The 12,162-nt window shown below is 45.2% G+C and overlaps 2 protein-coding genes across 7 annotated transcripts in view; one reads left to right on the top strand and one right to left on the bottom strand.

The window, feature by feature from the left end:
- Nucleotides 1-12,162, top strand: part of SLC25A53 (solute carrier family 25 member 53) — a 57,445-nt gene that overhangs the window by 36,776 nt on the left and 8,507 nt on the right. Inside the window, exon 1 of one of the 6 annotated variants that reach the window (XM_004022470.4) lies at nucleotides 5,308-5,421. The exons of the other annotated variants lie outside the window; for them this stretch is intronic. The gene's annotated coding sequence lies outside the window, so the exon portion shown is untranslated. Of the gene's footprint in view, nucleotides 1-5,307; nucleotides 5,422-12,162 lie in introns of those variants that run through there. 6 annotated transcript variants of the gene reach the window in all.
- ZCCHC18 (zinc finger CCHC-type containing 18) lies at nucleotides 2,003-5,176 on the bottom strand. The gene is given in 5 exon segments (XM_042242067.2): nucleotides 2,003-2,617; nucleotides 2,619-2,683; nucleotides 2,686-3,348; nucleotides 3,351-4,624; nucleotides 4,966-5,176. Coding segments are annotated over 4 exon segments (1,194 nt in total). The 5' UTR covers nucleotides 3,715-4,624; nucleotides 4,966-5,176; the 3' UTR covers nucleotides 2,003-2,515.

Raw genomic sequence — 12,162 nt, 5'->3', positions numbered from 1 at the left:
TGCTCAGTTGTGTCCAACTCATTGTGACCCCATGATCTGCCAGGTTCCTCTGTCAATGGGATTCTCTAGGCAGGAATACAGGAATGGGTTGCCATTTCCTTCTCCAGAAATATGTGGCAGTTAATAGTAATTAATATTAATAGTAAATTAGAAATAGTGATAGCTACCCTCTGAGATTGCTATGAAGATTAAAGAGCTATATTCCATTAAAGGGCTTAGAACAGGAGTTCCTGACACCTAATATGCTTTTAGTAAGTCACAGTTGTGGTGATTTTAATTTCTGTCACTATTATTATGGAACAGTCAGGAATAGAAAGAAGTTGCAGCAAAGAAGACTGAGAGGCATCAAAAAGATCTTAGAAGGGGAAACTATGAGACTGGGGTGTCAGAGAAGATCATATCTAGAAGGAGGGAGATAATGCAAAAGAAGGTATTTCAAAGGCTAGCATCTCCTGGCAAAACTCATTTCATCTCGCAGCATCTAATAAGATTAGGGAGAAAGAAAGGAAGAAAACCCATAATCTTAAATGAAACCTATCAGACAAAAAATTATCTAAAAGCTTTCTTTTGGCTATTACCCTCAGTCTGATCTGAATCCCCCTGTCTCCCATGTATTCCAAACAGGGAAAATACATGCTTCTTGCATAAAATAAAAGCCAGTGTCATGTGAAATGAAATAAACTCACAGATTTGCATCATTTTGTAGAAATAAAATTTAAGACAATTTCAGCTTTAAATGACATAGAAGAGGATAGAGGCTGGAAGAAAGGGGGGATGAATTAGAGGTTATCAAAGAAGTGGTCTATACTGAATCCCCAAGCTAACTCCACTGTAAAGGAGGGCATTGGTTGGTGTAGCATTTATTTATTTTTCTTTATACTCTGCCTGGTCCCAGAGAGAAATGACGGCATAAACTTAATTTGTGTAAATCAGTCAATAAGTGATTATGGAGTAAAATTGAGAAAAGGTGAGTAGAAAGAGGAGTGATATTTTAATCTTGGATAAATAGAGGGCAGATTCCTTCCAAGGGCAGATTTAGAGGATAGGATGGAGGCTATAAGCCTATAAGAGTCTGAGAATGTTGGGCTCCCCCATGGCTTTGGGGGCCTGATTGGAGCTACATCTTGCCCCGTGGTGGGGGAGGGGTCCCCTGTATTTTCACATGCCCTGGCATCCAGATGGGTTTTTCATCTTTCCCCAATGATTTCAATTTCTTGGGTCAGAGGGAGGTTTGCTGGGAGTTCTTGGGCTTCTGGCGTCCCCTAGTATGTAGCTAGGGTGAAGCCAGAGTCGTCCCAAGCCTCCTGGTACTGAACTCTCATGAGCAGCTGCTTTCTCTGCAGTTGAGGGGGAGGCAGAGGGTAGTGTCAACCCAAAGGGTAGTCTTGTTGCCACAGGGTGTTGTTCAGAAGCATTAGTAGTAGCAATTAAAGGAATCTGCTCAGGGAAGGGAACACCACCCCTTCCCAAAGTGAACAGGAGTGGAGCCCCTGAAATACAACACCCATTTCCTATTATTACCCCCTCTCCTGTCTGTTATCAGATTTCTCAAGATGTATTAGCTAAGAAAGCACTGGGGCATAATTTTTAATATATATATATATTTATTTATTTATTTATTTATTTGGCTGTGCAAGGTCTTAGTTGCAGCACGCAGGATCTTTTAGTTGAGGCATGTGAACTCTTCGTTGTGGCATATGGGATATAGTTCCCTGACCAGGAATTGAAACCCAGGCCCCCTGCATTGGGAGCACAGAGTCTAAGCCACTGGCCCACCAGGTAAGTCCAATGGACACAGATTTAGTTCAGTGCCATAGGTCAGTTGTGATAGGGGACTCTTTGGGAGATAGCTCCTTTCAGCTTACATTTTCCTCATCTGTAAATGAGGTTGATAAAACTCCACTTCACAGTATGAGTTCCCCCATTTATAGCTTCTGTATTTAGTTTTCTTATTATTTTCCTTCTGTATTCCTAAAAGTAATCTCACACAGAGACAGAAAACTTGATGCTTATAAATTGACATAGAAGTCCACAACATATATTGTTTGGTGCAAAAATACACAGCATAGAACAACAGTTATATTTGATCACTTTTATCTGTATAGCCTATCTATCTTGGTACACAGGAATAGGGAGATATCTAGAAGGCCATTCATCCAAGGACTGACAATGGTTATGCAAGGGTGGGGAGTTTCAGGTAATTTGTACTTCAGTTTTTGTAGTTTCCTTCGGTCCTTGAAGGTTTAACAATAACTTATACTCCTTTCTCAAAAGGGACAAAATCATCAAGGAAATAGACACACACATAGACCCTTAGGCAGATGGAGGGAGAAGCAGGGACAGAGGTCAGGCTGTCTTCTTCATTTTGCTGGTATCTACAACCTCTTCTTCCCCAAAGAAAGCCACTTTGTGGATTAATTCATGCACATAGAAGCCTCCCCCAGCCTACCCTAGTTTTCCCCATCAGCAGTCTCTGAATACAGTTAAGTGTTCCCTTAGGGCTGGGTCTAGCACCTTACTGTGGCTCAGAGAGGTCACTGTGTTTGCCTGGGATCTCTTTTGATGTCTCCTCCTCTGTATGTGTCAGCTCTTGCAGGGTGATGATCAGATTCTCAAAACACCTGGGCCTTGTTGCTCTTACTGTCACTGGTTTCCTTTGAGTGGCCCTCCTCACCACAGTATATTTTCTCTTCCTGGCTCTATGTATATCCCCAGGACCATCATTCTTATATGCAGAACCACCACTGGTAGAAGGAGATTGAGCTTGAGAATTGTTTAGGGAATCAATGACCAGTATTTGATCCTGAAGTCTGGCCCTGACCCTGAGGGGAGGGGCACCTATGGATGTAAGTGGAAGGTTCTGAGACTCCACCAGGATCACATCCTCATGTAAGCCATTAAGGGTATCATCTACTTCTATCACATCACAATCAGCAGTGCTGATGGCTCTTGACTGGGGGCCCTGAAATGCCGTGGGGCTTACTGCCCTCTCCATGATTAGCTCAGATCTTTTGGGCCACTTCCGTTTCATAGAAGTATCATTCCAATCCTCTTCCTCCCTTATTGTCCTGATTAGCTACAGGCAACTGGGGAGACACTCCTGCTCATTTGCATACATCCTGAGAAGATTCTTCAGCCTGAAGAACAGGTCCCCATTCAGCTCAGCCCCTAAAAGGAGATGGTGCAGGCGTGTCTGATTTGCATCTTTCTCAGCTATGATCCCCGCCTGAATAGCATTCTGGAGCTGCACTTCTAAACGGATCACATAAAGGGAGGCTTTCTCCCCTTGTGCCTGCAAGGTGTTAAAAAATTTGCTATGGGCAGTGACACTGCTTTCAGAATCCCCAACACCAACTTCATGGCATGCAAGAAATTTGCCACACTGAGGTTGGGGTTGGCTGTCTGCAGTAAACGCATCACCTCCCGTGCGGGGCCCCTCAGGGTTTTCATCAAGCACTTGAGCTTTTCCTATTCAGACATATTCCAATCTGGCAGGGCCCCGTTGACTTGTATCAGCCAGTTTTCAAAGGTTTCTTCCTCCTGGGCTGGCACCACCCTCCCAGAGAACAATTTCATCTTTCCTTCTGCCATGTTGACCCTTGAAGGACCAAGACTCCCCTTCCCCCTCAGGGACCTCAACATGGAATGGGCCCAGGGTGGCAAGGCTGTATTCTGCTGCCAGTTGTTACCCACACGTGCAATGATGCTGGCCATGACTGACGATGATCGTCTATATGAATGTAACAAAATGCTCAGTCTTTCTAGAAAAGCCTAATCTGCAGGAGAAATCCCCAAAGCAACATTCCTGGGCTCCATCTTCCTTGTATCTCAGTAGGGTCTGTAAAGAAAAGGAGAGGGGGAAAGGTTAGTAAGGTAGTAGACTGCATGGAAGCAGTTTGCAGTCGCTTCCTTTATGTTCCTGAACACCCTGTGGGTACATTTTCCATTGGGTTACTGCCCTGAAAATATCCTGCAGGAAACTGGCAATTACAACCTTCAGGAGTTAATGGGCGTTCCCGTGCTAGCAGGGTGCTTTTCTGATCTACAACTATCCGGAGAATCCTCCAGGAAGAAAGGCAACAGCGGCTTAGAATTCTAGGTGAAATAGTGCTTAGAGCCCATATTGGGCTCTCAAAATAGAAGGCAGTGGTCTAAGTCTCACAGATTTGTGGTAGCCAATAAGATCTCCATGCAACTGACGGTTTCAGGTCACAATCACACCCCCTTCTCAAAGTTTCCCCCGTTATTTTCCAGATTCCTATATGAGCTTGGAAACAAGTGCACGCCTTTATTTCACTATCCGTTTCTGCAACAACAGCTTGCCGTTAGAAAGCTGGATTCCTAGGTAGGTTGACCTCTGTCCACGAGAGATTGCAGATCCGTCTTCAGGCCATGGCGGAGGGCAAAGCAGGGAGGGAAGGGTTAGAAGGAGTTTCATCCCTCATCTCGCTCCCTCGACCCCTCCCTCCACAGTAGTCAGACGGAGAATTCCCTCTCCCACCTTGTGAATACAAGCCAAAGCGACTCCCTATTACGTACCCCCGAACCCACTCCGGGAAATCGTTGTCCTACCAGCCCGGCAATCAGCCGCACAGAAATCTAGTTCGAATTCGAATTGGGTGGCCTGCCACGGAGAGAGGGAATGGGAGTTGGACACACACACCCACATATGCCTCACCAGGAAGGGATCAGGAGATGCAAAGGGGGTTCAAGGCAGACAGCTTGTGATCCCCCCTGCTTCCCGCCCCCTAACTATCCCCCTGAAAACGTCCTCCTGTTAATCTAGGCAAATCCTACCCATTTGGCATCATTCAGTGGAACCCACTCCCGTCTCTGCACAGCCGGGCCGCTGGAGTGCTCCTTTGGCTGCCTTTCAGCCCTCGCGATTCGGTAGAGAGCCGCCCAATCGTGATGGAGCTCTTCCCTCCTCTCTCCAGGACAGGCAATCGCGCCCTTTTTCTTTACCTGTTCTCGGCCGGTGGATAGCGAATGCTCCGGCGTGGACAGGGGTGGATGCCCCCTTCCGGTCGTCGTGGCCTTGCAGGGGAAAAGGATGACGCCTCCTCAACCGCTAACCAACTCGGAGCCTCCAGACAGAGCCTCTTTACCCAGCTTTGGGTAGCTGAGTCGAGGCAGCTCGGTTCCCAAGGCAGCAGCGGCCGTCCCCGCCCACTCGCTGGGCGCTCCCAGCAGCCGCCGCTTCTTTTAACCTCTGCGGGTTGAGACAAAGAGCATGATGAGTCGGTTGGCGAGACCAATCAGCGGGGCGAGGGGGCGGCCTCCCCGCGCAGCCTCCTGCTCAGGGCCATTGCTAGCAAAAAGGAGTAGCTGGCCGGCGGGGGCTGCGGCACACAGGCGCGGAAGCCGGTGCGGTGTCAAGTGCAGCTCGGACTCTCGGACCCTGCCGATTGGCATTTTACCGTGAGTTTGCTGCTTGCCCCTCGCTTTCTTTCTCTTTCACCTCTTCCACCTCTGCTGTCCTCCACGCTTTGAGACCGGATGTCTTCAACACGAGGTGGATCAGACATCAAGCGAACAGTGAAAGTTCCTCACCTTTGTACAGAGGGAAGGGGGAAAAAGCATTTACCGAGCGCTTTCTACGTGCAAATGGGCTTGCACGGACAACTCGTTTATTCTTCTCAACAGCCTTGCGAAGGAGGTAGCAGTATGCCCTTTTAACAGAGAGGGGACTTAAGCACCCAGTCACTATGCTTAGGAAGTGCAGAGGTAAGAGCTTACACTCAAGTCTACAAGTCTGATTTCAAAGGCTGCCCCCTACTCCTCGCTACTCTCAGATTGAGGGTTAGTTGAGAAAAGCCAAAGCCAAAGTGGAGATGGGAAGGCCCATTTGGAGCTATATAGAATTAGCGAGCAACGACTATTATCTCCATTTGTCAGATGAGGAAACAGGCACAAGGTTAGGCAGCTTGCCCACATCACACAGCAAGTAAATATCAGCATCCGGTTTTACTATTGTTTTCCAAATACCAACTCTTTGCCCATCGGAGCTGCCTAGAGGGCATTTTTTTTTTACAAAAGTGGTCTTAAGCCAGCTCAGCTGCAGTCTTAGTGTGCTGGTAGTGCTGAGGGAGGGCTTGGAGAGGCAACACAAAGAGGGATAGGGGAAGAGGTAGGAAACTTGTATGGTACCCATTGTACAGAATAAGAAAACTGAGGCCTTTTTCTTTCTCTGCTTTACACTACAACAAGCTGCTTGCTTTTTCTTTCAGTAAAACATTATTTTTACAGCTTATGACCTGAAAGGAGACAAGATTCAGAGAGGTAAAATGACTTGCCTGAAATTAAAAGGTGAAGCCAGAACTTGGATCATATCTCTCTGACACCAGAATCCATGCTATTAACCACAGTATGGGTATGAAGCTGGCTGCCTCAGAATCATTTTGAAAAGTGTGTTAGAAATACAGATTCCTAACGTCTGCCTCTGGGGGATTCAGATTTTCTAAGAACTAGGGCTGGGGAGGGTGATTTATATTTTTAACCAGTGCTGTAGTTAATTCTGAGGTGTAGAGTGGTTTGTGAACCATTGCTAGAGACACTACGTTAGGCTTATGGCAATAAGTAAATGAAGATGTGGCCAATGTATCTCTCCATATGGTAACTGTTGTGAAATATAACTTGACAGCAGAGGTTCCTACCTAGGGTCCTTCCTGAAATTGTTTGTGAAGAGTAGAATTTCAACTATGTATATTCTTCTGAGTCCACAGCTTTGTAGATGTTCAAATGAGTCTGTGGCCCAGAAATGGTTAAGAACCACTCCCCTACAATCTTTCTTCCTAACATTTTCTCTTCCAACTTGTACGTGAGGAAGAAGTATGAGAAACGGAGCATAATTTGATCTAACCCCCTAAATACAGCTCTCTGCCGCTGATATAGCTCTTTCATTTCCTGGCTTGAGGACACGTTGCTAGGTTGCCCTTCTGTGAGCTCTTGAGGGGACCTCTCCTTTGCTGGATTTGGAATCACTGGCTGCAGAGAAGGAGCAACTCCATGGAAACAGCATGCAGGGCTGTCCAGAGTGAATGGGCCGTGAAGCCCGTGACAGAGAAATCTGCACCATTTTCCGTGACTTCTGGTTCTTGAAGAGCAGGTCTTACTTCCCTTCTGTAGATTGTGGTTAGGAGGCCCCCTTCCGGACTTGTTCTTGATTCCTGATGTTTGGAAGTAAGTGAATAATCTGATGTCTTGTGATTGCTGTTGGGTTGTGTTCAACCTGCCAAGGAACTTTACCTGTTCCTTTCTGCCTTCTCATTGGCTACCTCAATACATAGAGTTCCTTGGAGTAAACAGTACAAATTTGGAGCTTAAGTACTTTCCATCTGAGGACTGTGGACTTTCTCATGGGTGCAACAGTAGCAAGGGGATGGAGGGTGGAGGATGTAGGAAGTAGAGTGAAGGCTCACCTCATATAATCAGGGGTGATGCTGGCACAGCTCTTGGATTTCCTTCAGACTCTTGCTCTGCTCCCCAATATCATGACACCTGACCCCGGGTCTCTTGCAGACTCTTATTCTGTGTTTTAATTGGCTTCACTGCCAAAGTAGGTGATCTACAGTTGGAGTTGGTGGGGGTGGGATCAAGTAGGACAAAGAATAGATCCTGTAGCTCTAACAAAAAATAGTGGAAAGAGAAAGATTGTATGCCAGTGCCTTGACTGGGCCCTTAGAACAAAGTGAAGCTCTCTTTGTGCAAGGCTGGGAGGAGGATTTGCTGAACTGGCTCCAGTTAGATAAAGGTATCCCTGATCTCTGGCATCAGTGTGTGAGAATGCTTCCCAATTCATGGCTCTAATGACACCACATTTTCCAACTGTAACAAAGAAACCTTAAAAGACTGAAAGTTATGAAGGTAACGCTATTAGTTGAAACAATAATAGCTGCCCTTGGCTGCCTGCCTTCTTGGTGCCAGGGACTTTCCATTTGTTATCTTATTTAAGCTTCTCAGCAATGCTGAGATAGGCATTGTTATCCCATTTTGTAAATAGGCAAACCGAGTTTCAGGGAGGTTAACACACCTTGTAAGCAGAGGCACTGAGACTCCAGTCTGGGGCTGTGTCAGACTCCAAAGACCATGAAAACTCTTCTGTGTTGCCTTCCAAACAAACAATTTAAACAAAAAATCCTTTCATTTTATTTTTTAAATCAATTTTAATTGCTATAGAGTTTATTTACCATCTTGTGTTAATTTCTGTTGTACAACAAAATGATTGCTATATATATATATACACATATATACACATATATGTATAAAGCTTCCCAGGTGGCACTAGTAGTAAAGAACCCCCTGCCGATGCAGGAGACATAGAAGACACGGGTCCATCCCTAGTTTGGGAAGATCCCCTGAAGGAAATGGTTACCCATTCCAGTATTCTTGACTACCATGGACAGAGGAGCCTGGTGAGCTACAGTCCATAGCGTCGCAAAGAGTTGGACGTGACTGAAGCTAGTTAGCATGCACATATGTTCAGTTCAGTCGCTCAGGTGGGTACAACTCTTTGTGACCCCATGGACTGCAGCACACCAGGCTTCCCTGTCCATCACCATCTCCTGGAGTTTACTCAAACTCATGTCCAGCAAGTCGGTGATGCCATCCAACCATCTCATCCTCTGTCCGTCCCCTTCTCCTCAAGCCTTCAGGCTTTCCCAGCATCAGGGTCTTTTCCATTGAGTCAGTTCTTCGCATCAGGTGGCCAAAATATTGGAGTTTCATTTTCAGTATCAGTCCTTCCAATGAATATTCAGGACTGATTTCCTTTTATGGACCACAGCCTTGTCTAACTCAATGAAACTATGAGCCATGCCATGTAGGGTCACCCAAGACGGACAGGTCATGGTGGAGAGTTCTGACAAAATGTGGTCCACTGGAGAAGGGAATGGCAAACCACTTCAGTATTCTTGCCTTGAGAACCCTGTGAACAAACATATGTATATGTATGTATGTATGTATGTGTGTGTGTGTGTATATATATATATCAGTTCAGTTCAGTTCAGTCACTCAGTCGTGTCCGACTCTTTGCGACCCCATGAATCGCAGCACGCCAGGCCTCCCTATCCATCACCAACTCCCAGAGTTTACTCACTCATGTCCATCGAGTCTGTGATGCCATCCAGCCATCTCATCCTTGGTCGTCCCCTTCTGCTCATGCCCCCAATCCCTCCCAGCATCAGAGTCTTTTCCAATGAGTCAACTCTTCTCATGAGGTGGCCAATGTACTGAAGTTTCAGCTTTAGCATCATTCCTTCCAAAGAAATCCCAGGATTGATCTCCTTTAGAATGGACTGGTTGGATCTCCTTGCAATCCAGGGGACTCTCAAGAGTCTTCTCCAACACCACAGTTAAAAAGTATCAATTCTTTGGCGCTCAGCCTTCTTCACAGTCCAACTCTCACATCCATACATGACCACAGGAAAACCCATAGCCTTGACTAGATGGACCTTAGTTGGCAAAAAATGTCTCTGCTTTTGAATATGCTATCTAGGTTGGTCATAACTTTTCTTCCAAGGAGTAAGCGTCTTTTAATTTCATGGCTGCAGTCACCATCTGCAGTGATTTTGGAGCCCAAAAAAATAAAGTCTGACACTGTTTCCACTGTTTCCCCATCTATTTCCCATGAAGTGATGGGACTGGATGCCATGATCTTCGTTTTCTGAATGCTGAGCTTTAAGCCAACTTTTCGCTCTCCTCTTTCACTTTCATCAAGAGGCTGTTTAGCTCCTCTTCACTTTCTGCCATAAGGGTGGTGTCATCTGGATATCTGAGGTTAGTGATATTTCCCCCTGCAATCTTGATTCCAGCTTGTGTTTCTTCCAGTCCAGCGTTTCTCATGATGTACTCTGCATAGAAGTTAAATAAGCAGGGTGACAATATACAGCCTTGACGTACTCCTTTTCTTATTTGGAACCAGTCTGTTGTTCCATGTCCAGTTCTAACTGTTGTTTCCTGACCTGCATACAGATTTCTCAAGAGGCAGGTTAGGTGGTCTGTTATTCTCATCTCTTTCAGAATTTTCCACAGTTTATTGTGATCCACACAGTCAAAGGCTTTGGCATAGTCAATAAAGCAGAAATAGATGTTTTTCTGGAACTCTCTTGCTTTTTCCATGATCCAGCGGATGTTGGCAATTTGATCTCTGGTTCCTCTGCCTTTTCTAAAACCAGCTTGAACATCAGGGAGTTCACAGTTCACGTATTGCTGAAGCCTGGCTTGGAGAATTTTGAGCATTACTTTACTAGCATGTGAGATGAGTGCAATTGTGCAGTAGTTTGAGCCTTCATTGGCATTGCCTTTCTTTGGAATTGGAATGAAAACTGACCTTTTCCAGTCCTGTGGCCATTGCTGAGTTTTCCAAATTTGCTGGCATATTGAGTGCAGCACTTTCACAGCATCATCTTTCAGGATCTGAAACAGCTCAACTGGCATTCCATCACCTCCACTAGCTTTGTTCGTAGTGATGATTTCTAAGGCCCACTTGACTTCACTTTCCAAGATGTCTGGCTCTAGATTAGTGATCACATCATCATGATTATCTGGGTCGTGAAGATCTTTTTTGTACAGTTCTTCTGTGTATTCTTGCCACCTCTTCTTAATATCTTCTGCTTCTGTTAGGTCCATACCATTTCTGTCCTTTAACGAGCCCATCTTTGCATGAAATGTTCCCTTGGTATCTCTAATTTTCTTGAAGAGATCTCTAGTCTTTCCCATTCTGTTGTTTTCCTCTATTTCTTTGCATTGATTGCTGAAGAGGGCTTTCTTATCTCTTCTTGCTATTCTTTGGAACTCTGCATTCAGATGCTTATATCTTTCCTTTCCTCCTTTGCTCTTCGCCTCTCTTCTTTTCACAGCTATTTGTAAGGCCTCCCCAGACAGCCATTTTGCTTTTTTGCATTTCTTTTCCATGGGGATCGTCTTGATCCCTGTCTCCTGTACAATGTCACGAACCTCATTCCATAGTTCATCAGGCATTCTATCTATCAGATCTAGGCCCTTAAATCTATTTCTCACTTCCACTGTATAATCATAAGGAATTTGATTTAGGTCATACATGAATAGTCTAGCGGTTTTCCCTACTTTCTTCAATTTGAGTCTGAATTTGGTAATAAGGAGTTCATGATGTGAGCCACAGTCAGCTCCTGGTCTTGTTTTTGTTGACTGTATAGAGCTTCTCCATCTTTGGCTGCATAGAATATAATCAATCTGATTTCGGTGTTGACCATCTGGTGATGTCCATGTGTAGAGTCTTCTCTTGTGTTGTTGGAAGAGGGTGTTTGCTATGACCAGTGCATTTTCTTGGCAAAACTCTATTAGTCTTTGCCCTGCTTCATTCCGCATTCCAAGGCCAAATTTGCCTGTTACTCCAGGTGTTTCTTGACTTCCTACTTTTGCATTCCAGTCCCCTATAATGAAAAGGACATCTTTTTTGGGTGTTAGTTCTAAAAGCTCTTGTAGGTCTTCATAAAACCGTTCAACTTCAGATTCTTCAGCATTACTGATTGGGGCATAGACTTGAATAACTGTGATACTGAATGGTTTGCCTTGGAGACAAACAGAGATCATTCTGTCGTTTTTGAGATTGCATCCAAGTACTGCATTTCGGACTCTTTTGTTGACCATGATGGCTACTCCATTTCTTCTGAGGCATTCCTGCCCGCCGTAGTAGATATAATGGTCATCTGAGTTAAATTCACCCATTCCAGTCCATCTTAGTTTGCTGATTCCTAGAATGTTGACGTTCACCCTTGCCGTCTCTTGTTTGACCACTTCCAATTTGCCTTGATTCATAGACCTGACATTCCAGGTTCCTATGCAATATTGCTCTTTACAGCATTGGATCTTGCTTCTATCACCAGTCACATCCACAACTGGGTATTGTTTTTCCTTTGGCTCCATTCCTTCATTCTTTCTGGAGTTATTTCTCCACTGATCTCCAGTAGCATATTGGGCACCTAATGACCTGGGGAGTTCCTCTTTGGTATCCTATCATTTTGCCTTTTCATACTGTTCATGGGGTTCTCAAGGCAAGAATACTGAAGTGGCTTGCCATTCCTTCTCCAGTGGACCACATTCTGTCAGACCTCTCCACCATGACCCACGGGCATGGCTTGGTTTCATTGAGTTAGACAAGGCTGTGGTCCTAGTGTGATTAGA

This window comes from Ovis aries, chromosome X, assembly GCF_016772045.2.
Source record: "Ovis aries strain OAR_USU_Benz2616 breed Rambouillet chromosome X, ARS-UI_Ramb_v3.0, whole genome shotgun sequence".
Taxonomy (NCBI): domain Eukaryota; kingdom Metazoa; phylum Chordata; class Mammalia; order Artiodactyla; family Bovidae; genus Ovis; species Ovis aries.
The sequence above is the reverse complement of the archived record's forward strand: the minus strand, read 5'-3'. Positions and strand labels throughout refer to the sequence as shown.